This window comes from Micrasema longulum, unplaced genomic scaffold, assembly GCF_059751315.1.
Source record: "Micrasema longulum isolate JH-2025_06_02 unplaced genomic scaffold, ASM5975131v1 h1tg001134l, whole genome shotgun sequence".
Lineage (NCBI taxonomy): Eukaryota > Metazoa > Arthropoda > Insecta > Trichoptera > Brachycentridae > Micrasema > Micrasema longulum.
In genome coordinates this window covers 269,005-288,221 of record NW_028278322.1, presented here as the reverse complement: position 1 = coordinate 288,221, position 19,217 = coordinate 269,005, and the positions used below count along the sequence as shown (strand labels likewise).

The 19,217-nt window shown below is 35.8% G+C and overlaps 2 protein-coding genes across 2 annotated transcripts in view; one reads left to right on the top strand and one right to left on the bottom strand.

The window, feature by feature from the left end:
- Positions 1-2,202: 2,202 nt before the first annotated feature.
- On the bottom strand, positions 2,203-5,995 carry msk (importin-7 msk). Its single transcript, XM_088233628.1, has one exon. The coding sequence runs from the start codon at positions 5,674-5,676 to the stop codon at positions 2,521-2,523; it is 3,156 nt and encodes a 1,051-aa protein (XP_088089754.1). The 5' UTR covers positions 5,677-5,995; the 3' UTR covers positions 2,203-2,520.
- Positions 5,996-6,130: 135 nt separating this feature from the next.
- dnr1 (E3 ubiquitin-protein ligase defense repressor 1) overlaps positions 6,131-19,217 on the top strand; it is a 70,824-nt gene continuing 57,737 nt past the window's right edge. The window contains exon 1 of the mRNA XM_088233629.1: positions 6,131-6,459. Within this exon, the coding sequence (XP_088089755.1) occupies positions 6,373-6,459 (87 nt within the window). The 5' untranslated portion in view covers positions 6,131-6,372. The remainder of the gene's footprint in view (positions 6,460-19,217) is intronic.

Sequence of the window (19,217 nt, the reverse complement as noted above, 5' to 3'; positions counted from 1 at the left end):
ACAGACAGTTACTCTTTTTTACTCTACTCTGCGTTTTGCATGACAATTTTCACGCAACAACACTCATTTTTCAAATCATTATATCAAGCATCATCTCTATTTAATTTTACCTTATTGGTTAAGAGTAAGAGTATGAATTTGAAAATACATAATATATTCAAATGTTGTATCTAATTTATTCATTTTTCTTAAAATATAAGCAAAGGGTTGAATATATTTTTTCTTGCTTGATCAATGTCTCCATGAGAACCTGCCAAATTATATACCTACTTCATAAATAAATCCACCATTTTTAAAATTGAGTTTTAAAATAATCAAAACTATAATTCTTGATAGGAGTTGAAGAGTTACAAAACCCGGTCTGCAAGGTTTTCCACTTATGAGCAAATTGCAAAAAAAACTATCATTTTACAATAACAAACCCTTATTTCTTTTTTTTTCAAAATATGTTTACAGCGGATTTCGTAGCTCTACATCTCATTTAATTTATTTATTAAGTATAAATTTAGACTGGACGCTAACTAATCAACATTTATTATGCAAATCAAATATGTAGTTGTATTGTATACTTAATGCATTAGTCAAGTACTGAAAGAATGATTAGATTCATGAATATTTTGCACTATGCTATAACAATATTATTAATGTGTACAGTTGAGTCAACAAAAATGCTATTTCTACCCACTAACTAAACAAAGCATAGCTGAATATTTTGAGCTTGGAAAGGTCATAGGAATACAACTTACCTATTACATGAACTTACATATCAGTAAAGATGAGACTTGGAGCCACGGCAAATAGTTGAATATAATTAGCTTTACATTGTTAATTTCTGTATTAAACAATTCACATAATCGACCAAGGAATAGCGGTGTTCCAAAGCTGGTTTCGAATATCATACGCGGAAATATAGAATAAAGGTTTAAAAAATATCACATTTCTTTTGATTAAAAAAAAAACACTACTTCCTCAGAGTAACAAAAATTTTTAGAACAGCACATGGAAGCAAAAAAATTGCATTTGAACTTGAGCTTTTGAGCTATCTTGTCGATAGCAATTCATCACTACGTATGTAGCATCACCGCCTAAATCAACCAGATATGCCATTTAGCAGTAAATATATTCAAATAATGCTAGTTAAAACAAAGATTTTTTTTTTTAATTGTAAAGATTAAAATGCAAAGTCTTAACTTTACGGAACACCCATAAAAAGTTTTTTCTCTACTCTAAAGTGGTCAAATTTGTCATACACTGTGAGGGATTTCCATCAACAATATAATCTCTGTTTTAGTCCGAAATTAAACCACAAATATTCTTACCCATTACCACCATAGGCATCAGAATAAAAAAAAAACAATTACTTTTAGTTCATATAATAAAATAACTTTGTTTTTAACCATAGTGGTTAAAAACAAAGTTGTTTTATTTATTTTATTATAATGAATAACCACAAAGTTAGTGCTTCAAATATAAACTTTTAGTTCAGTTTACTGGGTGACAAATATAAGCGTTTAAAAATAATTCTACTACACAGAAGAAAACTTAATTACTACGACTACCAATCACACCATTTTCTTAGAGGTGGGCAGAGAGGATGGACTGCCACACATTCAGTTTTGTCTGCTTTTGACATGACCAGACATGAGATTGTGGTTTATCCTATCATGCCACATCTGAAGTTACCATTCATTTTTGCCATATATACTTGTTTTACTATTCTTTTGTCATCCATTTGTTCTACATGACCAAACCATCTCAATAAGTAAAAAAAAGCCTTATTCCTTGGTGCGCATTTGAAAAATATCTACTTTCTGGAAGTCACCGAGACAAGTGTAAAAGGATTTGATGAAATACAAGTTACCACATACTGATGTTCTTGTTAGACTAGCAGATACGGCTACCTGATGGTTTAGCTGCGGCTAACTACCTACATGTTAAAAAAAAATTGTCCTTCGAGCGCTGGCTAATCAGCCTCAATGAAATGATCCTACGGATTTCACTAGACTTTTTTCAAGTCTTCGAAATATTTCTTTGTCATTTTAGTAAATTTAAGTTTTTTTATTTGAGAGTTTGAATTAGATTAAATATTATTTGTAGCATCATTAATATTAATACTCTGTAAATAAAAATTCTTGGTTGAGAACGCTGTAATAAAAATAAAAATAGTTGCAATGGAATGAGGATAATGAAAATGACTGAGTATAAATTAAATGATGAAACACTTTTATTAACAGTAAAGATATTTACATGCAAAGTGCAAATTTGTAAAACAAGTTAGGTATGATTTTACAGTTTATATTCCAATACATTTATCAAGTGCATGAAAAATGATGAAAACCATACACTAAATAAAAAAATAAAAAATAATTATCATTATTCTTGATTAACAATGAAATGGTCGAAATAAATTAATTCATAATTTGGCATTGAAATCAGAAAATACATAGCAAATAGTTGATTCCTAATCAGCATATTATTGTAATATACGTGGGCATATATTATCTTATACTGAGTGTTGTTTTATGAGCCAAATTTGAAGGTCGTAGGGACAGATGGTGGAACCGTAAAGGAGTATCCCCCGCTCTGTTCGATGCGTTTGCTCTCCTGTTGCGCGCACCTCTGGTCAGCGAGGGTAAATATATCCTGCAGAGCCTTGTTCTGTTCTCCATTCAGGTTGGCTGTGAGGGCAGCGTAGAAGGCTGGTTCCGAAGCCGACAGACCCGTAATCACTTCCTTAAATACAATGTACTCATCAACGGGGCAGTCCGCTTCATCTAAAGGTGTCGTGTAACTCTCTAGCGGAGTTTCGTCCAATGCGTCATAATCCTCATCTCCTTCATAGTCACTATCTCCCGTATTGTCGTCAGTGTTCACGTCGTTAATTGTCAGTCCTGCCTTTGCGCCCTCTTTCTTCACTTTGCGCGAAAGGCTCTCTAGATAGTCGGCGCTCTGGTCGTCGATCTCATCGTCATCGGTGGAGAGGACTTCCTCTCCATCCGATGTGTCCTCTTCTTCTTCAGATTCATCCTCCGCTTCTTCGGCGGCTCTCAGCATGTACGCACGTTTCAAGCCGTCGAATAGGATTATGCACGCTGGCATTATTTTGCTAATGCTTTCGTTGAGCAAGGCCGGCCGCATGGGGCCCAAGCTAAGTAAGGTGCAAAGTCCAAGGACGCACATCTTGCGGTCGTGCAAACTGAAGAAGCAATCCGCATCATGAATCCACTGTTTAATAAAGTGGGAGGTTATGGATTCTGAGGGAACTATTGTGGAGGGTTTATCTAATATGCTCAACAGGAGTTGAGGATTGTAATATAGGGCAGCAATTACGACCTGCAGACACATTGTGCGCAACTCGGAGGTTTTAACTTCTCTCGTGAGTCTGCCGAGAACTAATTCTACTATCGAAGGTATGCATCTGTCTATTTGACCTTTGCATTGTAAAATGATAACCTCTAGAAGTTTCCCAGCGTAGCACTCGGGGTCCTCTCCCGAGTCTCCCGTTAGGACAGCCTTGCACATGTTGAACACGGCCAGGATGTGGTTCTCGTTGGAAAGGAATGCGGCCGAGTCGATGGTCACGTAGTTGTGCAGAGCGGGCATCATGTCCGTAAAGTAATCAAATCCGTCTTTCTGGAAAACTGTGTAAACTAATTCTAGAACTTTCCACATGTCGGGGGATATCGTTTTTGATGTCAGATCGTAAACTAAAGAAAACGCTTCTTCGTAAAATTCTATTACCCCCGTTTGAAATATGTGGCCGACGACTTGCAATACGCACGGCTCCAGGCGTCTCATGACGTCCACATTCTCTGACATAACATTTACTAAAGTCTCGATGGTGTTTAGCAGTCCCATGGAGGTAATGGCCTTTTCGTCTGACCCCGCATCCGCTTCGAGGACCTGATTGAAGGTGGTGGCTAAATTCTGACATATCTCCACGGCAATGGGCATTAATTGCTCGGTGTAGGAGCATACCAGTTTTTGCATAACAGTCGTAATATCGTCATTTTCCGTTTCTCGGATTAAATTTAACAATTCTAATGTAATAATGTTAATTTTAGGTTCTAAATATTTTTCGGCTGTCTCGTGAGAGCTAAGCAGCATCTGCAGGGCGATGGCCGCCTCCACCTTCACAGGAAGGTCTGTGTCAGTAAGCAGCGCGTTCACTATCAGGCGGAGAGCTTCCACCAGAACCTGTTCACTCTTTACTTTCATCTCAGCGAAGTTGTGAACCACCCAACAGGCGCGGGCTCTCATGTACCCTAAAGTGCTGGCAAACTCGGGAAACACGTATTCTACCAACATTTTATCTATTTCATCCTTGTAAACCTTCTTTTTGAGCAGAACTTCGGCCAGAGCTCCGATCATGTGCAGCGCACCGTCCTTCTGGCGAGGGTTGTTGTAGCCCACCTGCCCCGTGAGGACCTGCATACAAAGCTGCATGGTGCGCTGCAGCATGTCCTTGCGCTTCTTGCAGCTGTGCAAGAGGAGGCCCTGCGCAGCCGTGACGGGGGACACGAAGTCCTCGAATATGTCGAACCTGACTCTCACGTACTCGTGCGGATCATTCTCCCACAGGTCCTCGTCCGCATCCGAGTAGGACATGATAGGGAACAGGACATCCTGGATTATAGCGAACATGTGAGGCTTGAGGAAGTTCCAGGAGTGCGCGTGACAGACGCACTGCGTTATGTAGTTGAGAGTTTGTTGCAGAACTCGCGGGGAAACGAATACCTTGTTGCGGTACTGGTCTAAGATTTTCAGCAAGACTTCTAGAATACCCCCGGAGAATGACTTGAGGTACCATTCGGCGAATTCTCTATACTCCTTGCTCACCAGTCCCGGACTTCCGTACCTCTCGAAAATTCTGTGTAGCGTGTGCAAGGCCCACTTCTTACATTTCCAAGAAGGATGCTCCACTCTTTCGTCCTCGTCGATCTGCAGCGTCGCTTCGGGGATGGGTTTATCGGCCTCCATCCTCATCACTTCCATCCACTGGGAGAAGGTTTCCTTGGTGATCAAGTCGAGGGGAAGGGAATACTGGATGAGGGCGAAGAATATTTTGAGGATTTGCTTTTGGAGTAACAAAGATTGGTCCGAGGGATCCGGGAACAGGGTGAGTATGAGGCGGTGCACCATGGGCAGTAAGAGGTGCATGGCTCCTATCAAATGAACACGCTCGTCGAGCTTAGAGTATTCGTAATTCTTCACGAGTTGGTAGAGGGCCAGGAGTGCGCCGGACCAAGTGGAGGCGTCGGCGCTGCCGAGATAGAGTCCTATTTTGTCGACGATTTGCGTCCAGCAGCCGGGAAAATCGTTTTTGATGATCGTTCTGGCGCACAAAGCCAACTGCAGCTTCACTATGTCGGGAGATTGTACAATGGCGTCTATGATGGTTTCCCGCACAACCGCGCGATCTTGCTCGTGTATCCGGAAGCGCAGCGGCTCCTCGCCGTCGTCCTGGTCGAGCCAGTTCTGAGTGATCATGTTCTTGAGGTAGATAACCCCGGCCTGGCGGACGGGCATCTCCACTTCGGCGGACATCACGACTTGCAACAGGGACGGCGCGAAGCCGATGATCTTGTGTATCTGCTCCAACTGCTCCTCCGCCTGCTGACGCTGGTCCGGATTGATGGACGCCCGCAGGACCTCGGTCAACTTTCTGGAATCCATATTGCTAACGGCGATAATTAATCGTGTCCTCGAGTGTTTCGGCTCGGTTCGCAAACGTCCTTCGCGTCAAAGAGCCACACGGCCCAGAACGGAACTTTTCATACAACACCAATCACGTGGCCGAAACTACCGAGACTCATTTTTACACAGAACGAACGAGAAACTTCAGCGCGGTCGATATTCGATGATTCGGCGAAATCGTTATCGACGCAAATACGATGGTACAACTGAGATTCTCTAGAAAGCAACGTAACAAAATGAAAAATTAGACGTCGGATTAACCTGCAAAGCCCGCAAGATCGCTTTTACCAGGCTCAACAATATGAAAATAAGAGAAAAATGAACTGTCAGCCTGCTCGCATGGCGGATGGCGGGCTCGAGCTGATTACGTCGTGTAAGTTGGTAGCTCTTATCTGCGAATCCGCCATATTGTCATCGCCGATGTTTTGTTTCGTTCTGTCTTGTGTCGCTCGCGAGCGCAGCTGTTCATAAGTAGATTTGTGCGGCGGACGAAATTCATTTCTGTCAGATACTTTGCGGAGTATGGCCGTAGCCACGAAACGATCTCAGTTTTTCTTTCACAAAGAGTACGCGATAAATGTAAAGTTGACGGGGGGACTCGCGAAAAAAACTTTTTTCAAATACTTTAAAGGTGCAAGGTGAATCAGTTATAGTGTTATATATAAATCATTCAAAATGTGGTGCTTAGTGAGCCAACCTAATTCCATGGTTTTGGAAATTAAAGTCGACCCAAAGGCCATCGGTCAAGAGTGCTTAGAAAAGGTATTGTTGAACAGTGCATTTTGTAATTATTTTATTTTTCCAGCTGTTGGGATGCCTCTACAATTCACCATTTCTTCTGTCACTGCTCACACAGCATACAATACGCCACGATAACGGGATTATTCATGTATTTACTTTTATCGAAATAATATTGACACCTTTTTCAAATGAACATTAAATTTGTATTCTCACTTTATCTAGTAACGATAATTAATTTAAAACATATTATCGAAAGTGCAATTTGTACTTGGCCAACATTTGTTCATCGATCCTGCACATTTTAAATGTACATTCTCAATCATTATTACCATTAAATTTCCAGAAACTAATAATTATTATAATTCGACTAAATAATGTATACGTAGTTGAAATAAAATTAATTGCTCCTAAAATTGTAGAAATTCCTGCTATAACGCATATATTCATTTTTCCACCTTATATAAATAAAGATTTGCTTGGCCCGGCTGTCAAATATATATCTATATTTTTATGTATGTGGAATTAGGCTGTTCAAAATTTTGCAGAATGTTTTTAGAATTGAAGCAAGTACTTTTTAAATATAATTTTTCGTGTATTGTCACCCCTTCACGAGGTGGTTCATGCAATGACACCAAACAAACAATTTCATTGTAATAAAATGTAAAATGTATTAACTTAAAATTAAAAATACGATATACTATAAACTGTTACCATGTTATACCGTCATACTATTTTTCAATTCCTTTTATGGGTGCTAAAACCTCAACGCTGGTATAATATTATATGAATTTAAAATAGTTAAATAGTTTGTTTTATGACTTGCAGAGTTCATTTCAAAATTTTGGAGTATTTTGTTGCTACGGTTTGAAAGGGACTTTTTCTAATTAGATATTGCGCAACTTCTCGGATAAGAATGCAATAGTCCTTTTGGCTTTCCACTCTGTCGATCCTTGAGGTCGTTGACTTGCGTATGATTTTCTGCCTTGAAACAACAATGTTTTCGTGTTCAGTTGAATCACGTACACACCACCCTTTGATCATGGAAATAATACATAAGTTTGGGATATAAATTAATAAATAATACACGTTTCATTACTCAACTTGTGATAATATCAATACGACAGCAGTTTTGCGTGGTAATGGCTCTTTTAAATAATGTCTCGTTAATAATTATTTATAGAAGGTTTTACTACATAGATTATCTAAAAATATACTACGCGCTTAGTATATCATTTAACACATATGAGCGCATAAGTAGAACTGGGAGTACCCAGGTACTGGAAATTAATAATAAAGAATCATTGTGGATAGTAATAGTATAGTGAAATTTGGTAAGGTGTCCAAAATAAAACACTTTTATTAGATTTAATTCTGCTTTCATTTTTTTACAATAAATGTGACGCGCTTTGTCTTGTTAGGACATTGTCAAACTGACTGAAATATTTACAAAGTATCCTTAATATACTAACAATAATTGCTGTTTAATGATGCGTAATAGTGCTAATAGTTTATGGGGGTATTTAATAAGTATTGATGATTTGTATATGGACCAAGAATGTCCTAACAAGACGAAACGCGTCACATATTTTTAAAAACGTAGAATTAAACCCAATAAAAGTTTTTTTGTTTTGGATACCTTACTAAATTTCATTACGGAATTCTACCAAATATCTGCATACACAATAAATTAGTAATCATATAACATTAGCTTCTTGCTTATTGGCTATAAGCTAACAGCTTGTCGTTGTCTTTTTATAATTTATGAATTTATGTATTTCGGGAAAAAAACATTTATTTTATAATATATGTGCCTACAGGTGATAGATAACCCTGATATATTAAACCATACATGTCCCTCAGGAGGATTTCTCAGCTCACAAAATACACATTTCAACTTATGAAAAAAAAAAAAAAGTCATTACGTACTTATAGCAATCGACAGATAAGGATGCATGCCTTCACTTATTTAAAAAAATAAATGTTTTTCTGTTCTTATATATAAAATAATTTTATACTCTTGCTCTTTTTCTTATAACAGGGGTACCTGTATTTTTTTTGTAATCAGGTTAGCTAATTAAACTATTCTAAAAATAGAAATGACAGTGATGTGTTTGACTCTATATTAGAGCTTCCACTTGATTTATTTTCGTAAAGCTTGTTAAATAGTAATTAACATATTTTCTTAATACTTTCAACACTTATAATAAGCACGTGGCGACTGGAGCGGACACTATCGGTCGAACCAGAGTCCTCAAGACTACACAGTGCGAAAGCCACACCACCACTGCACTGGTCGGTAAAAAATTGAGTCAACAAAAAAAAATAACACGTTTTTTTCTACAATTCGTCTGGGGATATCTATGATCATAAAAGTTGATTGACTGAAAATTAATTAATTATCCAGCCGTGCTGAAGTTATTACTTATTTTGCCTTGCTAATCAATTTCAATCGGGCGAAAAACAAAGTTAAGCGTGGTATTTTTGTGGTAAAACCAATTTTTTGTGGTCTTACAGACTCTTTAAATTCTCATAAAACTCATGGCATCATATTTATTTTTCGTGTTTTACGCAATAAATACATTTTTAATGTCAATGAAGGGTTCCTCCGTGGTGTAGTGGTTAAGACGCTTGACTCAAGCACGGAAGGTTCCGGGTTCGATTCCCGGTGAGAACACAATAATTAAAAATGTGATTTTTCTCAAGCCTGGGTGTTCTGTGATGTAATTCACCACTGGAATTGGGCCTCCAGGCCTGTTGTGGTGCAAAAAGAAAATATAATAAAAAAGATAGTTTTGTAAAACCTATGTTTAATAGTACAGTAAACGTTGAAAGTTTAACTATAGATTCTAAAACTACCTAAGTGTTTATTACGTCAACATTGAATATTCTCTATACCAAATGGACTTTGCTCTCGGATTTCACTCCTCCCACTCACAAATCGTTCGCGTAGTAACAATGTGTGTGTCTTTATCAAATAATATATAATAATTGTGTTTTAATCCGATTCTTTCAATATTTGTTCAACTAACTGAATACAAAATAAATTGCATTTATTGCATAACTCAAATAAAAATTTAAGCAAAAGAAAATTATCGAATACAAATGTATGAATTTAAAGAGGTCGCAAAAAAACATTATCTTTACATATTTTTTTTTTTAAACATTTTTGTTACATTTTTTTTTGCACCACAACAGGCCAGGAGGCCTAATTACAGTGGTGAATTACATCACAGAGCACCCAGGCTTGAGAAAAATCACATTTTATATTTTTGTGTTCTCACCGGGAATCGAACCCGGAACGACGATGAGTCAAGCGTCTTGACCACGGAGGCCTTGAATCTTGAATTTTAAGCTTGTAATTCTTTAATGTCTGCCTCGTGGTGTAGTGGTCAGCGCGTTTGCCACCATGGAAGAGGTCTCGGCTTCGATTCCCGACATGGTTGACATGAAATATTTATTTAAAATGTTGTTTTTACGCTACGAAATTAATGTACGACAGGGTTCCGAATGATGAAATCGAGCGAGAGTGTAAATTTAAGTCGAGTATAGTTGATGAGATTAAGAAATGGTCTCCGAGATGGTTTGGTCATGTAGAACGAATGGACGACGAATGAATGGTAAAACAAGTATATATGGCGAAAATAAACGGTAACGTGAGACGAGGACGACCAAGGAAGACGTGGCATGATCAGATAAACCAAAATCTTAAGTCTGGTCATGTCGAAAGCTTACAGAACCGAAGGGCATGTATGAATGTGGAAGAAGCTAGGAATATATGCCAGGATAGACGTGTGTGGCGGTCCATTCTCTCTGCCTACCCGTACGGAGAAGTGGCGTGATAGTAGTAGTAGTAGTTTTTACACTATAGACTCTTTTAAATTCCCTTTACTGGCACCTGATCCGTAAGACTGATCCTCTTACCATCATGTAACAAGCGTGATCAAGATATGCTGCGATTGGTATACCAATGCAGTGCCCTATGCACCATGGGTGCGGAAAGGGAATGATGATGATGAATTATTTAATTGTAATAAACCCTAAATGTGTACCACATCATCATCCTTCTTTCCTCACCCAGTGGTCCATAGGGCATTGACTTGCAGCGTTGTTCGATCATAATATGTTACATTAAGGTAAGGCGACTAGTCCTACGCTTCAGGTGCCAGTCGAGGAACAATGAAATATTGCAGTTCAAAAAATCTTTGAAATCAATATTTTACGCCCATCCTACCAGGGATCGAACCCGGGACCTCAAGAATGGTTGAACACGTCAACCACTACACAACGATGCAGACCTATCTCCACTCGAATTCCTTAGTCAGGATTTTTACCTGAGAGCAGCCATCGAGTCGAAAGCAGTCGTCCAGGGTTCTGGTTTTATTTCACACCCAGAACTGTATTCTTCATCCGCCTGAACACAGAGTTCTAAACTTACTCTAATAATAACAAACTTTTATTAGTTTCACATTGTTTTTTCATATTCATATTTATTTCATTAATATTTAATAAAATGTTGTTTGATAGAAGTATGCCACAAAGTCCATGTTGAGTTTTTTTACAAAGGTTTGTGTTTTTTGTTATAAAAAATATTTTTATCGGCGACTTATGTTTTGTGACAATACATCTTTTTTAGTAATTTATTTCTCAAAAAATAAATCGTCGGTCCCAAGTATACAAACTGAATAAAGTCTAATTGAAAAAAATTGATATGCATAAGCGTCATCCTTTTGGCATACGCAATAATGTATAATGTTTACGAACGTAAATAATATAGACTCATAATAATTATTTAAAATTTAATACAACAGTACTTTATTATAATCTAACGTTATCATTAGCAGGCAGGACTTAGAGCTCATCAAAATTTGAGTGGTTTAAACGAAATAATTTAATAGTAACAGTGTTTTGTCTTATGAACCCATTTTATCTGTATTTTATCGTACTTGCAAAAATTATAAGCTTTTTTAGCTTCTGATTTTTTTAATTACTACAATTTACTCTAAGCTAAGGTATACTTTTTATTTGATGTGGTGGGGTGTAGCAATGACCACAATAGCATATTATTCTCTCATTTTGGCTAGAACGTTTTTAAGTGCTCTTTTTTTCTTTCTTATTTAGTCTTAAAACAGTACAAAAATAATACATGAATGTCCTAATATTAACTTGTGTCTAATTATCATTAAAATATATACTAATTATTAACATTTCTTGAAAGCTATCACAAACATCAACAACAAAAGCTCCAGGAATAATACCAAGAAAAAAAACATATACACAAGGGTAAAGTCGATGCTAAATTACTTAATTAAAGTACTTGCTCATTGTAAAAAAAGAAAACCCCTTCAATACAATATTTTCGATCAAAAATCATTAATTCGTTATTTTGGAAAACCTACAAAAAAAACTACAAATCCAACTCGAAAATAATTACTTTTTAAGAGCTAACTTATCTGCTACACACATGTTTTTTTAACTTACATTTAAATGAAATAATGTTTTTTTATTCTCTTATTTCTAATGGTATTTCCTTATAATATAGCTGTACAGCTCGGTGCCTCGGCGAATTCTGTATCTTTGTCTTCTTACAAAATGACAGCCTTATCTGAAATATCGTATCATAAAAAATTGTGAATCGTTCAATTGATCTGTACGATTTTATCTCAGTCTGATAATTTGAAAATGACTACGGCGGAAGTCAAAAACATCCCTTTATTTCATAGTGCATACTGCAATTCCAGACACTAATCATAAATCACGTAAGATGTAAATTGTACAACGACTAATTAATTGTTTAAATCGAAAACCGTTACGAAGTACTACATAAGAGCAAAAGGTACTGAAAACAATTTGTCATTTTACCAGATGGATGACCTAAAGAACAAAATGTACGGCTTGCTCGTATTTGGACTCTGTCCCTCCTCAGACTGTTACAAGTTACAATCAGTGGCCAGTGGCATCCGCGATCTGACCGGTCGCCGTTACGTGAGCCACGTGGCCGCGGGATGATTCAATGTTCATTGATGTTGAAGATGGTCCGGCATTATCACGTGGACGGCGGACGAGTAAACTTTCTGCGGATGCTGATTGATTGGAAATTGGAAGAGCGTGTCTTTACTTCTGCCGGGCGCGTGGAGCGTGCAGATAATAATTTTCAATTTGTTAGGTCAAAACTACGCGGGTCGCGAGAGAAACGCGAACGCTTTTCCTTTTGTCGTCATTGTTAGACACATTTCAGACGAGTAAAAATTCACGCGACACGATAAAATAACGTATACGGTGGATTGATATTTATTGTATTATTTTCGTATCGAATCGCCGGCAAACACATTAACCAGTACACCATGAGGTCGACTAATCATCAGGGGCGAACCTTATAGAAGCGATTATGCGCAGCTTACCTTTATATTTGACTATCCATTAAAATGTTTTACGGTAACTTTATTTACAGAAAAACAAACAAATAATTTATATTTCTTATAAATCATTGCCACCGTTTGTATATTTCTCCAAATATAAATAAAAATATTAATAAAGCGCGCCCAGCGCCAGCAATGAGCCAAGGAACTAGCCGATTACTCCAGCTTATTTCTTCATACAAATAAGTGTACTATATTTTGAACATCTTATGCCCAGTGGCAGGATTTTTCTCCTAAAGTAAACTTGCGGATTACACAAATTCTTTGAAGATTCTCGATTTGGAAAACAGTATTTCAATCATTATTTCTTAAGGACTATTTTTCTTTGAGATGATACTTTTGACATATGAATCGCAACACACGTGGTGCTCCACACGGCCGTTTTTGGCATTATTCATTTCTAGAACAAATCGGCCGGTTAACATTTCAATCGTTATAGGAATACCCATTACTGACTAAATTCATTGTGCTATTTTTTATAAACTTTTATACAAGTTATGTGTTTAATTAATGAATAATAAAGCTACACAATATAATATATCACGAAGTTACATCGTTTGAGTTGATTTCATAGATGAGAGTTGTTGCATCACACAGAACCACATAAAAAATAACAATTTACAGTAAATATATTTTTTTATAGCTTACCTGTAAATAAAATCACCGTTCGCTACTGCTCATCACCTCTCGATTTCTCTTTGTAGGATTATTATCTGAGAGTAGGTGCTGAATATTATTTGTTTTAAATACAAAAAAATATAATAAATGTTAATTTTATTTTGTCGTGTGGATTCGGACGATATGTGTGAAATGGGCCTTAAGCGCCGAGTACCGGCTTTCATATTGATCAAGTTCAAATATTTATTAGCAGCATTAAAAAAACAACTATTTTTTATTAAGTATACTTGAAAATATCGAGGCTTAGTGACAGAATGCATTAAGTCATTAAAACAAGTTCCGACATAATCGCACTTAAAGCTTTTTTATTCTTTCAGTGCGTTATTTCTCCCACAATTCAGAAATAAAGAAAACATGTCATTTTTGATCAATTTAAAGATTTTTAAAAAAAATCACAGTGGTTTGTTTCAATATCCGGCGGGCAATACATCCTCTCCCGAAATTATCTATTCCGATATTTTTTTACTGTGCGGCGACAATAACAAAATTGACCGGAGGTGTGTTGAATTTATTAGCGTTATTTGCGGAAAAACAACAAAATTCACATGTAAATCGTCGGCTAGGCAACAAGTAACAACAAACCGGTCTCCGGTGGTCTGGTCACATGACCTTTACTCTAGCCCTCTAGCCAATGTGGCTAACTACTGCCTACTAGTGGTGATAGATAATTGTGCACAATCCATGCTGTCGATTTTTTAAAGGCATTGAAATAAATTGATAATTTTATTCGGCAGCTTGATTTGAAAAAAATAAATCATTTTTCGTGATGCCATTTCAATATGGCGAACTCTCTTTGATTTATTTCCTCGTTGTGACTTAAGAGAAAGATTTTTTGCGTAACCGGCACCGTCCTAACTCTGATTGCTCGTCAATTCTTTTTTTTTTTTCAATAAAATAAATGGAATTTTTTCCTGGTTGTTCCTGAGAATAGATTTGAACAAATTTTCCCCCTTTTTGACATGTCCAAAAATTCAATGAAAATATTCATTATTATGAAAATAAAACTTTGTTATTAGTGTTACACAATTTTATTATTTTACAAGAACACTGCTATAGTTTCGGGAGAGCACTCCTCCCATCGACGGGTGGTATAAAACTAAAATAGTAAACACATAATATTGTTCACAATGTCATAGAATTCAAACAAAAAATAAACAAATTAATCAGTGAAACTTAGAGCTGGGGGTTTTTTTTCCTCTTATCTAAGGTGTTAGCATATGAATGGATAGTTAACTAAATTACAGATATGAAAACATGGTCAATTAGGAACAGGATATTCAGTAGAATTTATTTCTTAAAATTTAGCACATAAGTGGAAGTTACAATAATTAAGTCTAAGATTTAATGTGTTACGAAGTGAATGCCGATTCAATAAAAATAAAAAAAACACTAATCATACGCCTTGTATGAAGTAGGTGTATTAAGTCATTTTTAGGTAAACATCGATGACTATTTAAAAAAATATAATAATCGCATAAGGAATAGATCGTCAATGCAGCGACTTTCTACAGTGTCTCATTTAGTATGCAAGTCATTTTTTTTCTTCCTCAAAGTGTCGTAATGTCATAAATAACTCAAATAAGATTAATGATGTTCCGTGACATTTACAACTCTTTTTTATTTTGTATCTTATAGGAGTCAAAATGAAAGTAATAATTCTCAATCAGCTTAATATAGTAAAAGCTTTTTGAATCATTCCAAATACTTACCTAGATAATTTTCATCTTGTAAAATAACCTATCATTGACATTGGCAATGACTGAAGCATTTATGAGGGCATGTCAACGTCATGAATCAAAACACTGTAATTGTTATAAAGTCTAACGATAGTGATTTAGTTAATTATAGAATCATTACATTTAAAGCTAACAAGCGGACATTATCGGTTGAATCAGCATTAACGTGGAATAACATAATTTTAAATATAATTAAATAAAACGCTTTGTTATATAATAAAATGCACCGCTAGTTGTGGAAGGAACTGTGCCTTCCAAAACTAGATTTTTATTGAAATAAACTAAATAAAACAACGTGTTTTATTAATTATATATCTAACAGATTTAGATTAATAATAATAATAATCATCATAGTTTATTAACAAAAATAACAATTACTTTACTACAGACACGGCAACCTATGGAATAGCTGGCTGGGGGGGTTGTGCGGCATCCATTTTCAAGCCGCTCATAATTTCACAGAAATTAGTATTATTTTTTTATTTATTTTAAAGAAACAAACAGTCGACAATGATATAATAACATTTTAAAAAAAATACAGTTTAAAGACAGACCAGCAAAGTTTCTAAATAAAAATCATACATATTATTAAACTGTTACAACAAAAGGATGTGTTTATGTGTATTTGTATGAGAGTATGTGTAGATGTGTGCTTATGTGTATTAGTGTGGGAGTAAGTGTTCAGAAGTGTGCATTATTAAATAGTAAGTGGGATCGTATCATAGCCAGAAATAAAAAGTCTTAATTTATTTTTAAATAAATTAAGACTTATTATTATTTCTGGCTGCTATTTTTAAATAAATTAAGGGGTATGTAAAATATGTCAATAGGTGAAAAAAAATAATAATGCTCCGGCGCCCTCCAACGTCAGAACAGCTGTTCGCATGCATGAAGATGCTGGATATGAGACAACTGTACCTAAAAGAAGCTCTTACACACTTCTGGTCAAACAATAAGGAGAGGTCTCAGCAAAATGTCCGTACGAGGTTTTCCCAGAGCATGAATTATGTCATACCCAAAACCCGTACGACTTTTTCTCAGAGACATCTCTCATTTATCACACCGAGTGTTCAATATTTTAGAAGAACTTATTGAGCTCTCAAGGACAAAAATGGACTGGATTTTTCCTTAGTGGAAGGGATTTGAGTGGGAAACTCCTTGATGAGTTTACGAATGCTTGAGTTTACTGTTTACCATATTGATGTGCCATATATATGTTTTTTAAATATTTTTTATTATTATTTTTTATGTTTCTAATCCTATATTTGTGATGTTATATTCATGTGTCTGTGTCATATAATTGCTCGTCCCATCTCAACACAGGACTTTTAGTCCCATGGAGTTAGGACTTATTGTCTCAAATAATGTACAATAAACTTATGTATGTAAATAAAAAAATAAAATACACACCTAGGTTAAAGATTTCTCTGGATCATGTCTATGGTCAGTTTTATTATTTCGCAGAAATTTAAAGTATGTTGTTATGTCACAAAAATCAGCCTAATTAAGTTACTCCATTATTGTAATTAGAGTTACTTAAATGAAGTATCTTGGTATGGAAACTGGAACTAATTCGTCTGATGAATTATGAGAATCTACGGCGAGCTAGTGTAATTGTTAATCCTATTTCTGTCCCGGTACCGAATACACAATAATAATTTGTTTGTATTGTATACACATAGAATTAAGAATAGTCCAGAAGGAACGTAGAATCATGTTTGAATACATCGGACTATGTCCGAAAATTCCCCCACTTTGGCCCACTTTCGCCGCACGCATTCGTGATGTCGCCGCGTAATGTCGCACGATTGGGAAAAATATAATCAGAACACAAATTTAAGGTTAAAAAAATGCAATCTGTTAATTTCTCTAAAATTTTATTGCGCACGCAGAAATATTGATTGACACAACAGAGTAGATAAGTAAAGTATTATTTATTAAGAGTAATTAAATTAGTGAACTTTGAACTTAAAATATAAAACAAATTTTATTTGACATAAAACGGATATTTTTATATCTTGTTAAATAACATTTGATGTTTCAAAGATAATGTCGGTCAAATGTCCACCACAGAGTTGTTTGATTCGAGGTCCAATTTTCATTAGTTCTCTCATAAGATGAGCAAGGTAGAATAAAAAAAAATACTACCCTTGCAACATCAACGAAATGTCCATTTTGATTTCTTCGACAATCTGACAGATGGAAAAATAATTACATTTTTAAGTAATGTATTTGCTACTTACACATTCATTTTCTAATTACACATGAAATGATATCCCAACCTGTTTCTTTAAGATCCTAGCAGTATTTCTACACTAATGACACAACACGGCATAGTTGAATTCAAATCGGGAATCGCGTACTCAGCGACGTCTACAAAGAAACTAATGGGTCCAAACGTAAAACTACCCATTTGAGTAGTTTAGTCGTCTTCTGTTTGATGTGCGTATGCGGTTTCTGGACTATCCTTAATTCGATGTGTATACATCTATTCTATCGAATTATTTTTTTAACCTCAATCGACAAATCTATCCGGTATAGATTGTAGATTCTCATGCTGAAAATTTATTACATAGTCGATTTGTGTTTTATTTCTGACTAATTTGATAAGAACAGGTTCGTCGTTATCGTCTGAAAGCGGGCCCAGTTTATTTTGAATGCATATTTATAAAGTAGCATAATTACTTATAATTTATTATGAATCTTTCATAACGTTCCGTTTTCTTCGTAACTCGTAGCGCGGTGGGTAAGTCGCGTTCTGCGTACCTTTTCCGTGGGTGTTCAGGAAACCGGTTCAAGTCCGGACTCCGGACCAATGTCAAAACGCTCTCTATGCTTTGTCTGATTATTTTATAATTATAATTACACGCTGAATAATCAGATTGATGATTGCCCTAAGTGCAAATCGAAATTTTCTGTATTCGCCAGTTTTATAGTAGGTACTTTCTAAAACAAATTTATTGCAACAGAAACGGAAAACATTTTTGAAAAGGGAATATGAAAGTCTAGGCATTTACAGGGCTTATGACCTGTCATTGGCTGGTTTATTATTATTATTTTATTTATAAAAAAATATATACATACTTAATAACAGGGAATCTATATAAAACTAATTCATGTAAAATGAAAACAGAGTGTTCTCTGTTCATGATAGTCTCCATCTAACATGGCACAGCCTGTTCTAAGATGGAGATTTTTTATCTTTAGGAACAAAGCATATTCTAAATGCACCAAGTATGCGTGTATCGAGTCAGATTTAAATAATAAAAAAAAAACACTTAATAAACAAAGAAAAATGACTCGCCTACAGTCTGTATTGAATGCCGCAGCGAGACTTATTTTTGGAATCTCTAAGTTCAGTCATATCACTCCACTACTTCGGGAATTACACTGGCTACGTTTTCCACAGAGGGTGGAATACAAACTCTGTTGGCTTATGTATAAGTCACTGCACAACTCTGCTCCAGAATATCTAAGGGAACTCTGCATTCCAGATGAACTAGCTGACAGACGTCTATAGCTTAGATCAGCTACATCTACGTCGAAAGGAAAAGTTATTATACCTCTACGCAAACAGCACACTAAATTCGGCAAACGCGCATTTGCGGTCGCGGGCCCTACGGCATGGAATGCTCTCCCAGCATCCGAAGTCCGAAACTGTGAGAGTGAAGTGATGTTTCGGAAGAAACTTAAAACCCACTTGTTCTCTAAATCATTTGAATAAATTCTTAGCATGTGGTGACAAAGTACATTATTTTTCTTAAGTTAAAATTAAATTTACTTCTTTATATAATCACTTTGTAAAGCACCCTTGAGGTATTAAATTACTAAAATGGCGCTATATAAGTTATCCATAATAATAAAAATAACGTGACCTCACTGGGGTGACCCGTGCCGAGGACTTTTAACAATATACTTTTTTTTTTCACGTGTGAGAATATACAAAGAA

Excerpts from the sequence above, each read along its gene's own strand:
- msk (XM_088233628.1), bottom strand. The coding sequence starts at position 5,676 with ATGGATTCCAGAAAGTTGACCGAGGTCCTGCGGGCGTCCATCAATCCG.